General features: G+C 44.2%; 1 protein-coding gene across 5 annotated transcripts in view; it reads right to left on the bottom strand.

Moving 5' to 3' along the window:
* Nucleotides 1-2699: 2699 nt before the first annotated feature.
* The window catches only part of LOC110520505 (BCL-6 corepressor), a 75994-nt gene continuing 62082 nt past the window's right edge, over nt 2700-16611 (bottom strand). For 3 of the 5 annotated variants that reach the window (XM_036975056.1, XM_036975057.1, XM_036975058.1), the window contains 3 exons: nt 15772-15846; nt 4084-4234; nt 2700-3890 (listed from right to left, as the gene is read on the bottom strand). In XM_036975056.1, the coding sequence (XP_036830951.1) occupies nt 3443-3890; nt 4084-4234; nt 15772-15846 (674 nt within the window). In that variant the 3' untranslated portion in view covers nt 2700-3442. Of the gene's footprint in view, nt 3891-4083; nt 4235-4311; nt 4365-15771; nt 15847-16611 lie in introns of those variants that run through there. The other 2 variants (XM_036975059.1, XM_036975060.1) reach the window with 2 other exon arrangements.

The raw sequence follows: 16611 nt of genomic DNA, 5'->3' as shown, positions 1-16611 counted from the left end.
ACCCAGTTGCACAGGGTGGTTTTGAGACCCAGGGTCTCGAGCTTAATGACAAGTTTGGAGGGTACTATGGTGTTAAATGCTGGGGTGTAGTCGATGAACAGCATTCTTACAAAGTTATTCCTCTTGTCCAGATGGGATAGGGCAGTGTGCAGTGTGATGGCGATTGCGTCATCAGTGGACCTATTGGGGTGGTCAGCAAATTGGAGTGGGTCTAGGGTATCAGGTAGGGTGGAGGTGATATGAACCTTAACTAGTCTCTCAAAGCCGTTCATGATGACAGAAGTGAGTGCAATGGGGCAATAGTCATTTCGTTCAGTTACCTTAGCTTTCTTGGGAACAGGAACAATGGTGGCTATCTTGAAGCATGGGAGGAAAACAGACTGGGATAGGGATTGATTGAATATGTCCGTAAACACACCAGCCAGCTTGTCCTGCGCATGCTCTGAGGACACGGCTAGGGATGTCGTCTGGGCCGACAGACAGCCTTGCGAGGGTAAACATGTTTAAATGTTTTACTCACATTGGCCACGGAGAAAGAGAGCCCACAGTCTTTTGTAGCGAGCCGTGTCAGTGGCACTGTATTGTCCCCAAAGCGAGCAAATAAGTTGTTTAATTTGTCTGGGAGCAAGACGTCAATGTCCGCGATGGGGCTGGTTATCTTTTTGTAATCCATGATTGACTGTAGACCCTGCCGCATACGTCTGGTGTTTGAGCCGTTTAATTGCGACTCTACTTTGTCTCTATACTGACGCTTTTCTTGTTTGATTGCCTTGGAGGGAAAAGTTGCACTATTTGTATTCGGTCATGTTTCCAGTCACCTTGCCATGATTAAAAGCGGTGGTTCGAGCTTTCAGTTTTGCGCGAATACAGCCATCAATCCACGGTTTCTGGTTAGGAAAGGTTTTAATTGTCTCCGATGCACTTGCTAATAAACTCGCTCACAGAATCAGTGTATACATCAATGTTATTGTCTGAGGCGATCCAGAACATATCCAAGTCCATGTGATCGAAGCAATCTGATTGGTCAGATGAGCAGTGTAGACCTGAGCACGGGCATTTCCTATTTTAGTTTCCGTCTATAGGCTGGGAGCAACAAAATGGCATTCTGGTCAGATTTGCCGAAGGCAGGGTGGGGGAGGGCTTTGTAAGCATCTCGGAAGTTAGAGTAGCGATGATCCAGAATGGTACTAGCTCGGGTCGCACATTCGATATGCTGATAGAATTTAGTAAGTATTGTTCTCAAGTTAGCTTTTTTTAAATCCCCAGCTACAATAAATGCAGCCTCAGGATGGGGGGGATGTACACGACTGTAATTATAATCGAAGATAATTCTCTTGGAAGATAATGCGGTCGGAATTTGATTGTAAGGAATTCTAGGTCAGGTGAACATAAGTACTTGAGTTCCTGTATGTTGTTAGGATCACACCATGAGTCGTTAATCACAAGGCATACACCTCCGCCCTTCTTCTTACCAGAGAGATGTTTGTTTCGGTCAGCGCGATGCATGAAGAAACCGGGTGGCTGTACCGACTGACAACATATCCCGAATGAGCCATGTTTCCCTGAAACAGAGAATGTTACAATCTCAGATGTCTCTCTGGAAGGCAACTTGTGTCCTAATTTCATCCACCTTGTTATCTAGAGACTGGACATTGGTGAGTAATATGCTCGGAAGCGGTGGATGGTGGGCTCGCCTTTTAAGTCTGACCAGTAGGCTGCTCCGCCTGCCTTTCCTGTGGCGACCTCGTTGTTTTAGGTCGGCCTCTGGGATAAGATCCCATGACAAAGGATCCGCTTCGGGAAAGTTGTATTCCTGGTCATAATCGCTTTTATATCCAATAGTTATTCCCGGCTGTATGTAATAACACTTGAGGTTTTCTGGGCTAACAATGTCAGAAATAAAACTTTAAAAAACGAATTACTGCATAGTTTTCTAAGGACCTGAAACGAGGTGACCATCTCTGTCGGCGCCATGCGGTGTGTTTTCACTTTTAACAATGAACAAGCTTTTTTGCATTTACTTCCATTGTCCTCCAAGAGTTGCTGAATATCTTCTACTGCAGTTTGCTCCTCAATTCAAGCACCTTGGTTTGAGAGCGAGGTAGCAGCAGTGCTCCCCCCAAAGCTTTGTGATTATCCATAGCAAACGGTATGCTGTGTGTTTTCTTTACTTTGTTGGCTTCATTTGGCTTGAGGGAGTTTGACTTTACTTGCGTAGGCTACTGTTTCTCCCCTCCAACCCCTTATTGTTGATCATTCAGGATGTGGCTCAGAACAGCCTAGCTACACTATTTTAATCTTTATTTAACTAGGCAAGTCAGTTAAGAACAAATTCTAATTTAGAATGACGGCCTATGCCGGCCAAACCCGGACGATGCCGAGCAAATTGTGCGCCGCCCTATGGGACTCCCAATCACGGCCGGTTGTGATACAGCCTGGATTCGAACCGGAGATGCAGTGACTTAGACCGCTGCGCCACTTGGGAGCTAAACAAGTAGCTCCTGTATGTAGGTAAAAGTGTACAGATTAAATATTGAAGTCGCCCAACTTTGGATGTGCACTAACTGTCTGGATGTCTTCGTAGGTCCAGGCTACAGATTTGGTCTTGAAATGCCAGAATGTGCCTTATGTTCAAAGATTAGCTGGGTCCATGTAAACCCTTCTATAGTAATAACAAAATGTGGAGCATAACACTCAGATAAACTTTCTTGCAAATGTTAAGATTTATTTTTATAATTTTGCTGGCAAAATATAAATACAAATGAGATATTTTAATTACAAAAAAAACCACAAATAGTATAACTGCTACTGTTCTGCAATAGCCACCCTGTTATGTACAAGTTCTGTACCGAAGGGCGAATATCTTCTCATCTTTAAACCTTTAATATTATACAAAAACACATCTCTTCAGTTTTGCAAGTGAAATGAGAGACTAAATGAGAAGCAGATTGAACACAGGTACAAAACAGCCCCTGAGGGTGATGAGAGTGCTAACTCTGAGGAGAACAAAAAACTATACAACTGATCCTCATCATGTGCTTCCTATGAACAAAAAATGCGACATTCAAAGCGCTGCCTCAGTGCTCAGACACACACTATGGCATATAAACTGACACACACACACATATATTATACTGTTTAACACACAAACAACCTTCCAATCATGATAACACAACCACACTCTCGCTCACACAATTGCAGGAGAGAAATCAAGATAACATTTCCAGATATATTTATACTTATATTAATACATTTATAAAAATAAGACAAAAGTTAATTTACAGTCGCCTCTTCATCTTCGCTTGATGTACAGACACGTTCAGGTCTCTGCTGCTCTGTCTGTCCGTTCGTCCATACAGTCCAGAGCAGGAGTTCATCTCAGATCTCAGGGCAGGGGTCTTACTCATTCACCTATCGTAGACCCCCACTGTAGAGTAGGGATTCAGAAATCTGAGTCAAAGTTCAGGGTCAGGGATAACAACCTCCTGTTAGCGTTAGCCTTAGCTTTAAAATTAGCATTACCATTAGTCTTAGAGTTAGTCTTAGCTTTAGCATTAGCCATAGCCCTAATGTTCCCATTGACATTAGCCTTAGCATTAACGTTAGCCTCCAGGGGTTCGTCCCAGCGGTCATCCAGGCACTCCAGGGTGGATCCCAGCAGAGCGGCCAGCTCAGCACTCCCCTCCACCAGGTCCAGCAGCTCCTTGCTGTCTGGCTGGAAGCCCTCCAGCTCGTCTGGGCAGGAGAAGAGCTGGGAGAGGGAGGCCTGGCGGTAAAACTCTGCCTCAGCCATCGTCACCACCTTCATGTGGGGGAAGGAGGAGCGGAAGGAACGGGCCGACATCCGCAGCTTCCGGAGAACATCTGAGAGGAGAAGCCAGTTCCTGGACCTGGGGGGTGGGGGGAGGATTTGGGACCGCAAGGATTTACACACAAGAGATTAACAAATGGTCTTGGTTTACAATCTGTCACTTTCATCTCACTCTCTCATTCTGTACTCTTTCACTGCTTCTATCCAATCATATTGATTTCTCTGTGTGTGTGTGTGTGTGTGTGTGTGTGTGTGTCTGTGTATACACTCACCCCTGCGACAAGGACACCTGGATGTTGTAGCAGGGGAGGAGGGGTTGGTTGGAGAACTCAAACTCAAAGAGCTCCTTCCTGTCCCCGTCATCTTCCTCTGGTCCTGGAGGATCCGCCAGCATGTTACACACACTGCCCTCCTCTAAGGACTCTGAGACATGGAGAAAGGGAAACACAGTTAGAATAACACAAGTCCACTGCCCTCCTCTAAGGACTCTGAGACATGGAGAAAGGGAAACACAGTTAGAATAACACAAGTCCACTGCCCTCCTCTAAGGACTCTGACATGGAGAAAGGGATACACAGTTAGAATAACACAAGTCCACTGCCCTCTTCTAATGACTCAAAGTATTCACAGCCCTGGACTTTTCCACGTTGTTGTGTTCCAGCATGAGATGCTGTGTCAGTGGCATACACACAATGCCCCATCATGCCACAGAGGAATTAGGTTTTAGAATTTTATACAAATTAATTTAAAAATGAAACGCTGAAATGTCTTGGGTCAATAAGTGTTCAACCCCTTTGTTATGTCAAGACTAAATACAGTCAGGAGTAAATAAGTCAAAACACCAGTCTCAACGGCGAAGAGGCGACTCTGGGATGCTGGCTTTCTAGGCAGAGTTGCAAAGAAAAAGCCATATCTCAGACTGGCCAATAAAAAGAAAAGATTAAGATGGGCAAAATAACAGACACTGGACAGAGGAACTCTGCCTAGAAGGTCAGCATCCCGGAGTCGCCTCTTCACTGTTGACGTTGAGACTGGACAGAGGAACTCTGCCTAGAAGGTCAGCATCCCGGAGTCGCCTCTTCACTGTTGACGTTGAGACTGGTATATTTTTGTTTATACCTAAAGGGGTCCTAAAATTCAAAATCAGAAAGCTAAATGATCCTTGGTATGACCATCTTAAAACAATTCCAAATAGCTTAGTAGAACTACCCCCAGTCAAACGTCTAGACACACTTGCTCATTCAAGGGATTTTATTTGGACTATTTTCTACATTGTAGAATAATAGTGAAGACATCAAAACTATAAAATAACACATATGGAATCATGTAGTAACCAAAAAGTGTTAAACAAATCAAAATATATTTTAGATTCTTCAAAGTAGCCACCCTTTGCCTTGATGACAGCTTTGCACACTCTTGGCATTCTCTCAATCAGCTTCATGAGGTAGTCACCTGGAATGCATTTCAATTAACAGGTGTGCCTTGTTAAAGTATAATTTGTGGAATTTCTTTCCTTCTTAATGCGTTTGAGCCGATCAGTTGTGTTGTGACAAGGTAGGAGTGGTATACAGAAGATAGCCCTATTTGGTAAAAGACCAAGTCCATATTATGCTCAAATAAGCAAAGAGAAACGATAGTCCATCATGACTAAGACATGAAGATCAGCCAATCCGGAACATTTCAAGAACTTTGAAAGTTTCTTCAAGTGCATTTGCAAAAACCATCAAGCGTTATGATGAAACTGGCTCTCATGAGTTACCTCTGCTGCAGAGGATAAATTCATTAGAGTTAACTGCACCGCAGATTGCAGCCCAAATAAATGCTTCACAGAGTTCAAGTAAAAGACGCATCTCAATGTCAACTGTTCAGAAGAAACTGCGTGAATCAGGCCTTCATTGTCAAATTGCTGCAAAGAAACCACTACTAAAGGACACCAATAATAAGAAGAGACTTGCTTGGGCCAAGAAACATGAGCAATGGACATTGTGTCACGGTCCCTCCTCTGCAATGTAGGGGCAGTTCCTCCTCCAGGAAAAGTGGGTCATTAGTGATTGGAGCCACCTGGGCTCAGGGTATTTAAACTGCTTCACTCTCATCTCTCTGATCCTCCAGGTATGATCCTGTTTTGTTTGTTCCTTTGTAGTTTTACGTAGTTTTCACTCAGTCATATTCACACAAACAGATTCACGTATCCCTGCACTTTACATACACCCTACATTATGATACTTTCACACCTCATTCCTTTTTCTTTGTTTAAAGCTAATAGTTTTTGGTTTATAATAAATAACCTTTTTGATTGGCCTGTACCTGTTGTTCATGTCCCTTCATTTTTGCCACAGGCTATGAGCCGGCCTGTGACAAGTGGGGGCTCATCCGTAAGTTAAAGTTAATTGTACTTTAGTCTTATTTTAATATTTTAGTTTACTTTAACATTTTGTCATAGGGCCAGTTAGTTAGTTGTTTTTGGAGGATAGTGGGGTGTGGCTCCTGTCCTTGAACCCAGACTGACAGCAGGTGAGTTGTGTGTTTTTTGTTGAGCATTTGTAATAGTTGTATCGGTTGAGGAAAATGTCTTCCATTCTGAGTAGTTTTGTTCAAGCTCCTTCAGAAGTAGCCTTAGAGTTGTGTACTAAGGAGCAGTTAATTGACATTTCTGAACATCAGATTGTTGCTAATTTTTAAAAATTTAAAACTAGATTAAAGCAGGGTCTTAGGGAAATGTTTTTTTTGGGGGGGTCAGTCTGCTAGTAGTGAGGGTGCAAGTTTTCAGTTTTGAGCCGCAGAGGGAGCTGTTGCAAATGCAGTTAGAGTGCGATTGAGAAATGCTAATAGACCAGAAGGACTACCACAGTTTGATGTTTCACAGAATCTTTGTTGCCTAAATTTGATGAGTCAGATCCAGACACATACTTTGCTTTATTTGAGCGTATTGTGGAAGCTAAAGCTTGGTCAGATTTGGACATGACTGTTGTTGCAATGTGTACTTACAGGTAAAGCACGTGAGGCTTTTGCAGCACTGAGTGTAGCTGACAGTAAAGTTTTTGCTAAAGTTAAATCAGCAGTTCTGAAGGTCTACGAGCTTGTGCCAGGCTTGTGCCAGAGGCATATCGTCAACATTTTCGTTACAGGAAAAAGTTAGATTCACAAACCTATTCTGAGCTTGTTCGTGATTTGACTTCTGCATTTAATTGTTGGTGTACAGCTTCTGAAGTAAGTACTTTTGAGGGTCTGTCTAATTTGATTGTGTTTGAACAGTTCGATAATTCTGTGTCTGACCAGGTTGCTACATACATGAATGAATGAATGAATGTAAAGTTAAGTCTCCAAGTGATGCAGCAATGCTTGCAGATGAGTACCGGCTAACACATAAAAGCCATTTTGAGTCAAATGGTGACATAACTTTACTCCTAGGAATAGGTCACCTTTTTCTGGGGTTCCTTTCCAAAGGCCTCAGACGTTTGGGTCTGGAGGACTTAAAGCACTGGTTAATGCTAATACCTGTCACTACTGTTTAGTTGAAGGACATTGGAAGAAAGATTGTCACCTGCTTAAATAAAACAAGTCAGGTCAAGTTAAACCTGTGATGGCAGCTCCTGTTACAGCCACTAGTTAAGTTTGATTCTCAGTCTTCCCACTGATTTTTCAGCCTTTATTTCAGATGGTGTAGTGTCCCTGGTAGATGACAACTAAAATGTTTCAATCAAGATCTGAAGAGACACTGGAGGTTTAGATTATTTTATTCTGGAATCTGTTTTGCCATTCTCTAAAGAGTCTGATACTGGCAGTTGTGTAATGGTATGTGGTATGGGTTTAGTTCATTCTCTTTATATGAAGTTACCCTAAAATGTGGTCTGGTAGAGGGTGATGTAGATGTTGGGGGTTAGATCCCAGTTGCCAGTAGAGGGAGTCCACATGATTTTGGGGAATGACTTGGCAGGTAGTAAGGTGTGGGCAGATGGCAAACTAAACATCTGTAAGAAGCAACCTTCAGTGTCCCCTGCAAGGGAATCTCCAGATCAAAACTGTCTCCTGAGGTATTTCCAGTTTGTGTGGTTACCCGCACAGCCTCTTGTAAGGAGATTGAGAGTAAGCCAGAAAGTCTTGAGTTGCCAGTCAAACTCCAGACAGAACAGTTGACTAGTTCTAGAGATTCATTGATGGCTGAGCAAAAGGCCGATATTACCTTGGCTGATCTGTTTGATAAAGTTGTTCCTGATTCAGTGGCGAGGAATAGTGCTCAGTGTTATTTTCTTCTTGATGGGCTGTTGGTCCATAGTTCCACACTATGATCAGGGTCTAGGAGAACCAGTCTTTGAAATAGTTGTACCTACTACTTTGCGAAATAAAGTGTTGCAAACTTCACATGGTGATGTGGCAGGTCATATGGGTGTTCGTAAAACTTCTGATCGCAACTCCGTTATTTTTTCTGGCCACGTTTAAAGCGAGATGTAGCTGAGTTTATTAAAACTTGTCATACGTGTCAGCGCACAGGTAAGCCAAACCAGCCATAGGGCAACCTTTTGAGCATCTTATCGATTGTGTTGGGCCTTTACCAAGGTCCAAGTCAGGTCATAGCTACTTATTAACTTATGTGTCAAGCAACTAGATATCCGGCAGCTTTTTCCTTGCGTACCATAACTTCAAAATCAGTAGTTAACCTCTTGAAACTAGGGGGCACTATTTTCATTTTTGGAAAAATAACATTCCCAAAGTAAACGGGCTATTTTTCAGGACCAGATAATAGAATATGCATATAATTAACAGCTTAGGATAGAAACCACTAATGTTTCCAAAACTGTAAAAATATTGTCTGAGTATAACAGAACTGATATTGCAGGCGAAAGCCTGAGAAAAATCCAATCAGGAAGTGACTCTTATTTAGAAACCTCTGCGTTCCTATGCGTCCCTATTGAGCAGTGAAGGGGATATCAACAAAATTCATTTTTCTATGGCTTCCCTAATGTGTCTAGTGTCACAAGACAGTTTCAGGCTTTTATTTTGAAAAATGAGTGAGCGACAACATTGCGTCAGTGGTCAGCTGGTGGCTCTCAGATTGATATGTGCGTAATAGACAAATGCGGCCATTGTTTCTCTCTATCCTACTAAGAAGCCAACTGATCCGGTTGATACATTATCGAATAGATATTTGAAAAACACCTTGAGGGTTGATTATAAAAAACGTTTGCCATGTTTCTGTCTATGGATCTAATTTGGAATATTTTTCGGCGTTGTCGTGACCGCAATTTCCGGTGGATTTCTCAGCCAAACGTGAAGAACAAACGAGGCTGTCGGCTACAAAAATAATCTTTATGGAAAAAAGGAACATTTGCTATCTAACTGGGAGTCTCGTGAGTGAAAACATCCGAAGCTCAAAGGTAAACAATTTAATTTGATTGCTTTTCTGATTTTTGATTTCAAAATCTGAGATGACAGGGTGATTAACAAAAGGCTAAGCTCCGTTTCAATATATTTCACTTGTGATTTCATGAATATGAATATTTTTTTTGTCCGTTGCGTTATGCTAATTAGTGTCAGTTGATGACAATTCTCCCGGATCCGGGAGCGGTAGTTCCAAGAGGTTTAAGCGTTAACTCAATTTATTTCAACATTTGGGATTCCAAAAATCATCCAGTCAGATCAGGGGTCTAACTAACTTTAAGCTGTTTGAGAACCTGAGCAAATAAATGGGAGGTAAACACAAGTCTACTGCGTTCCATGCCCAGAGCCAGGGAGCTTTGGAACGTTTTCATCAAACTTTAAAATCCTTGCTTCGTGCATACTATACAGAACTGTCTGCAGATTGGGAGGGGTTACCTTGGCTGTTACTAGCTGCTTGTGAAGTAGTGCAGGAAAGCACAGGGTTCAGCCCAAATGACTTAGTGTTTGGTCATAAGGTGCGTGGGCCTTTAGCAGTGTTGCAGGATGGTTGTTTGCCTGAGGAACCACCTCAGAACCTCATTGACTATGTAAATGGTTTTAGGTTGAAGTTGTATAGGGCTGGTGAACTGGCGAAAGAAACTGAAATATGACGGACAGGCTGAGCTGCTTGAGTTTAGTCCCGGTGATCGGGTACTTTCTCTTCTGCCTCTTGTAAGTTCACCTTTTCAGGCAAAATACTGTGGTCCTTTCACTGTGTTGCGTAAAGTGTCAGATTTGAACAATCTTATTGAAACCCCTAGTCATAGGAAGTCCTCTAAATTATGCCATGTGAACCTGTTAAAATGTTATCACTCTCGGGATCTAAGCAAAGTTGAAGGCACTCCAGCGGTGAGGTCAGCGTTGACTGCTGCTCCAGTCACTGCATCTTGTCTTTAATTTGGTGGAGGGGGGAGAAGAGGAGGACGTTAGGGTTTCGGATGAGGTCTTACAAGGTCGGTTGAAAAACTCCCAGACTTTGCAAAACCTTGGGGTTTTGGAAGATAATTTAGACTCAAACGTGATGAATTGGTAGCTCTTTTTTGTTTTCTGACACTGTCGCAAGCCCACTTAATTGAGCATGATATAGACATCGGAGATGCTAAGCCTATCAAACAGAAATGTTATCGTGTATCTGAGGAGAAGAGACTGCAATTGGAAACAGAGGTGCAGTATATGTTGGACAATGGTATTGCGGAGCCATGTTGTTCAAATTGGCCTTCACCCTGTCTTTTGGTCAAAAAGTCTGATTCCACATTCAGACCTTGCACTGATTATAGAAAAGTTAACAATGTTACTAAAGCAGACCTTTACCCTCTTCCTAGGATGGAGGACTGTATTGATCAAGTTGGGTCAGCAAATTTGATCTTTTAATGGGATATTGGCAAGTACCCCTTACCAAAAGAGCTTGTGAGGTTGCTGCCTTTATAATAACTCTGGTTTGTTTTCTTATACAGTGATGGCTTGCGGAATGCTCCAGCCACCTTCCAGAGGCTAATGAATCGGGTGGTCTCAGGTCTGGAAGGGTGTGCCGTGTATTTGGACGACGTGGTCATCTACTCAGACTCCTGGGAGGAGCATGTTTGGAGAGTGCAAGCCCTGTTCGAAAGACTGGTGTGGGCCAGGTTGACTATCAATTTGGCAAAATGTGAGTTTGCCAAAGCTACATTCACATACCTAGGCAAGGTTGTTGCTCAGGATTTTGTCTGTCCCGTGGAAGCCAAGGTCCAGGCTGTGAAGCGGTTCCCACAGCCCTCCACAAAGGGCTGTGGGCTTTCTGTAAACTTTTCAGTAGTAGTGTCCTCACTGACCAATCTGTTGAAGGCCAAGGCTGAATTTTTCTGGTCCACCCAGTGTCAAGAGGCATTTGATGCAGTTAAGGCTATTTTGTTTTTGGCACCTGTGTTGGCAGCACCAAATTTGGGGAAACCTTTCAAATTGCAAGTGGCTGTGCTTCTCCAGGAGAATGATAACAATGATAACAATGTTGAGTGTCCAGTCAGTTTCTTCTCCCGGAAATGTAATAAATATCAGCAAAACTATTCTGTAATTGAAAAGGGGGCTTTAGGTCTCATTTGGGCTTTACAGCACTTCGAAGTCTGTTGGTTCTGGTTTGACCCCTTAACTGTGTTCACTGACCACAACCCACTTATTTTTCTGAGGTCCCTGCAAAATCCCAACCAGCGCCTGATGCGTTGGGCTTTGTTCTTGCAACCATTCAACCTTGATATAAGACACATTAGTGGTAAGGATAATATCATTGCTGATGCTCTGTCCCGTGCTCCTTTAACCTAGTTTGTATCTTGTCTCTGCTGACCCCTACGGGCTGTCTGCGCCTCTTTCCTCTTAAATTGCTCCCCAGGTACCAGGGCTGCCGAGTTTGAGGGGCGGACAGTCAGCTGGGGGACACGGGGCTACTGCTAGGAGACGGGACTGGTATACTTTTTTTTTGGGGGGGGGGGGGGGGGGGGGGGGGGGGGGACTTTGGATTGTTTTGAATATGTTGGGCCGAAATTTGGGTTGAGGGTGGGACCCTCATTTTAAGGAGGGGGGTGTCACGGGCGGTTCCTCCTGCAGGCAAAGGGTCGTTAGTGATTGGAGCCACCTGGGCTCAGGGTATTTAAACTGCTTCACTAACCTCTCGTCTCTCTCTCTGATCCTCCAGGTATGATCCTGTTTTGTTTGTTCCTTTGTAGTTTTACGTAGTTTTCACTCAGTCATATTCACACAAACAGATTCACGCATCCCTGCACTTTACATTATGATACTTTCACCACTCATTCCTTTTTCTTTAAACAAAGTTAATAATAAAGAACCTTTTTGATTGGCCTGTACCTGTTGTTCGCATCCCCTCATTTTTGCCACAGATTATGAGCCGGCCTGTGACAATATGAAATCTGTGCTTTGGTCTGATGAGTCCAAATTTGAGGTTTTTGGTTCCAACCACCGTCTTTTTGAGACGCAGAAAGGATGATATCTGCATGTGTGGTTCCAACCGTGAAGCACTGAGGTGGTGGTGTGATGGTGCTTTGCTGGTGACACTGTCTGTGATTTATTTATAATTCAAGGCGCACTTAACCAGCATGGCTACCACAGCATTCTGCAGCGAAATGGCATCCCATCTGGTTTGCGCTTAGTGAGACAATCATTTGTTTTTCAACAGGACAATGACCCAAAACACACCTCCAGCTGTGTAAGGGCTATTTGACCAAGAAGGAGAGTGATTGAGTGCTGCATCAGATGACCTGGCCTCCACAATCACCCGACCTTAACCCAATTGAGATGGCTTGGACCACAGAGTGAAGGCAAAGCAGCCACCAAGTGCTCAGCATATGTGGGGACTGCTGGAAAACGACCCAAAACAATGACGCCATAGAAGGGGCAGACGGTCAGGCTCCGTAGAAGGGCACATCGCCCACCGCTCCTGAGTATACTACTAGCCAATGTCCACTCTCTTGACAACAAGGTAGACGAAATCTGATGAAGGGTTGCCTTCCAGAGAGACATCAGAGATTAACATTCTCTGTTGAAAGGAAACATGGCTCACTCGGGATAAGTTATCAGTCGGTACAGTCACCTGGTTTCTTCACGCATTGGCCCAACAGAAACAAACATCTCTCTGGTAAAGAAGAAGGGTGGGGGTGTGATCATAACATAAAGGAACTCAAGTCCTTTTGTTCACCTGATCTAGAAATCCTTACAATCAAATGCCAACCGCATTATCTTCCGAGATAATTATCTTAGATTATAATTACAGTCATGTACATCCCCCCCCCCCCCCCAAGCAGACACCTCAACAACATAATTTGACTATGTAAACTGGCAACCACATATCCTGAGGCTGCATTTATTGTAGCTGGGGATTTTAACAAGGCTAATCTGAAAACAAGGCTCCCTAAATTTTATCAGCATATCGAACGCGCGACCCGGGCTGGCAGCATTCTGGATCATTGTTACTCTAACTTCCACGACGCATACAAAGCCCTCCCTTACCCTCCTTTCGGCAAATCTGACCACAACTCCATTTTGTTGCTCCCAGCCTATAGACAAGAACCGCCCAGGTCTGTTCAACGCTGGTCCGACCAATCTGATTCCACCCTTCAAGATTGCTTCGATCACGTGGACTGGGATATGTTTTCCCGGATAGCGTTGAACAACATTGATGTATACGCTGATTTGGTCAGCGAGTTTATTGGTGGTGATGTAACCACGGTGACAATTAAAACCTTCCCCAACCAGAAGCCGTGGATTGAGGCAGCATTCGAGCAAAACTGAAAGCGCACAACACTGCTTTTATTCAGGGCAAGGTGACCGGAAACATGACCAAATACAAACAGTGTAGCTATTCCCTCCGCAAGGCAAACAAGCTAAGCGTCAGTATAGAGACAAAGTAGAGTCGCAATTCAACGGCTCAGACACGAGACGTATGTGGCAGGGTCTACAAAAGAAAAACCAGCCCCGTCGCAGATCACGATGCCATCAGGATGTCTTGTTCCCAGACAGACTAAACAACTTTGATTGCTTTGACGACAACACAGTGCCACTACCAAATCATGCAGGCTCTCCTTCACTGCAGCCGACGTGAGAAAAACATTTAAACGTGTCAACCCTCGCAAGGCTGTAGGCCCAGACGGCATCCCCAGCCGCGTCCTCAGAGCATGTGCAGACCAGCTGGCTAGTGTGTTTACAAACATTTTCAATCAATCCCTAACACAATCTGCAGTTCCCACATGCTTCAAGAGGGCCACCATTGTTCCTGTTCCCAAGAAAGCTAAGGTAACTGAGCTAAACGACCATCGCCCAGTAGCACTCACTTCTGTCATCATGAAGTGCTTTGAGAGACTAGTCAAGGATCATATCACCTCCACCTTACCGGCCACCCTAGACCCACTTCAGTTTGCTTACCGCCCCAATAGGTCCACAGACGAAGGAATCGCAATCACACTGCACACTGCCCTATCCTATCTGGACAAGAGGAATACATATGTAAGAATGCTGTTCATCGACTACAGCTCAGCATTTAACACCATAGTACCCTCCAAACTTGTCATTAAGCTCGAGACCCTGGGTCTCGACCCCGCACTGTGCAACTAGGTCCTGGACTTCCTGACGAGCCACCCCCAGGTGGTGAGGGTAGGTAACATCTCCACCCCCCTGATCCTCAACACTGGGTCCCACAAGGGTGAGTTCTCAGCCCTCTCCTGTACTCCCTGTTCACCCACGACTGCGTGGCCATGCACGCCTCCAACTCTACCATCAAGTTTGCAGACAACACTATAGTGGTAGGCATGATTACCAACAACGACGAGACGGCCTACAGGGAGGAGGTAAGGGCCCTCGGAGTGTAGTGTCAGGAAAATAATCTCACACTCAACGTCAACAAAACAAAGGAGATGATAGTAGACTTCAGGAAACAGCAGAGGGAGCAGCCCACTATCTACATCGACAGGACAGTAGTGGAGAGGGTGGAGAGTTAAGTTCCTCGGCATACACATCAGGGACAAACTGAAATGGTCCACCCACACAGACAGCGTGGTGAAGAAGGCTCAGCAGCGCCTCTTCAACCTCAGGAGGCTGAAGACATTTGACTTGTAACCAAAAACACTAACAAAACTTTTACAGATGCACAATCACAGGAAGGCCAAAAAGATCATCAAGGACAACAGCCACCCGAGCCACTGCCTGTTCACCCTGCTATGATCCAGAAGGCGAGGTCACAACAGGTACATCAAAGCTGGGACCGAGAAACAGCTTCTATCTCAAGGCCATAAGACTGTTAAACAGCCACCGCTAACATTGAGTGGCTGCTGCCAACATACAGACTCAAATCTCTAGCCACTTTAATAATAAAAAATTGGGTGTAATAAATGTATCACTAGTCACTTTAAACAATGCCACTTTATATAATGTTTACATACCCTACATTACTCATCTCATATGTATATACTGTACTCTATACCATCTACTGCATCTTGCCTATGCTGAACGGCCATCACTCATCAATATATTGATATGTACATATCTTATTCATTCCTTTACACTTGTGTATAAGGTAGTTGTTAGATATTACTGCATGGTCGGAACTAGAAGCACAAGCATTTCGCTACACTCGCATTAACATCTGCTAACCATGTGTATGTGACCAATAAAATTTGATTTGAAAAGCATTCCAGGTGTTGCTGGTTGAGAGAATGCAAAGCTGTCATCAAGGCAAATGGTGCCTACTTTGAAGAACCTAAAATATATTTTGGATTTGTGTAATACTTTTTTACTATTCTACAATAAAGAAAAACCCTTGAATGAATAGGTGTGTCCAAAAATTTGACTGGTAATGTATGTAAATGAGATTTGTAAAAACATGTTTTCACTTCGTCATTGTATTTTAGATGGGTGAGAGAAATCTATTTCATCAATTTTGAATTCAGGCTGTAACAACAAAATGTGGATTAAGTCCAGGGTTATGAATACTTTCTGAAGGCAGTGTACACAGTTATATTACACAATGGGACTCTCACACACACAAATAGAAATAGAGCTAAACTCACCACACACAGCACTGCCATAGAATTCCCAGTGGATCTCTGGGTCGTCAGAGTGGCCCTGCAGGTCAGCAAAATAATCTATGAAGAGAGAGAGAGAGAAAACAAAAGTGAGCGAGAGAGCAAGAAAGTGAGAGGAAAGAGCGAGGGAGAGAGACTAGCAAGGTTAGATGAGGGGCCTGCCACAGCTTTGGTAGAGAGGGGGCTGTCTATACTGCATCATAGCTGGCTGGATACTTGAAGTGGGGGGAGAGGAGGGGAGAGAGAGGGGCTGTCTATACTGCATCATAGCTGGCTGGATACTTGAAGTGGGGGGAGAGGAGAGGAGAGAGAGGGGATGTCTATACTGCATCATAGCTGGCTGGATACTTGAAGTGGGGGGAGAGGAGGGGAGAGAGGGGCTGTCTATACTGCATCATAGCTGGCTGGATACTTGAAGTGGGGGGAGAGGAGGGGAGAGAGAGGGGCTGTCTATACTGCATCATTGCTGGCTTGGTTCATGCTGAGGCTAGAGGAATATGCTAAAAATGAAATTGGAACCACACTCTCTCTACTTCCTTCCCTCTCTATGACACACACACACACACACACACACACACACACATTTACGGTACTAGGCGCACACACAAACCAAGTACACACAAACACAGAGAGCCAGTAAGACCTGGGCTGAGTGCCAGTACTGAGGCGTTGGGTGTCTGGCGTGTGTTTGGAGGGATTAACGACCTCCAGATGAGTGGGACCAGGTGGAGGGAGGAGTACACACACAATCTCTGTCGCTCGCTCTATCTTTCCGTCTAAACCCTTCTCCAGCTCTCCCTCCCTTTCTCCCTCTCTACCTACGCC

This window comes from Oncorhynchus mykiss, chromosome 3 (assembly GCF_013265735.2).
Source record: "Oncorhynchus mykiss isolate Arlee chromosome 3, USDA_OmykA_1.1, whole genome shotgun sequence".
In the NCBI taxonomy this organism is placed as follows: Eukaryota; Metazoa; Chordata; class Actinopteri; order Salmoniformes; family Salmonidae; genus Oncorhynchus; species Oncorhynchus mykiss.
This window is presented reverse-complemented; position numbering and strand designations above follow the sequence as displayed.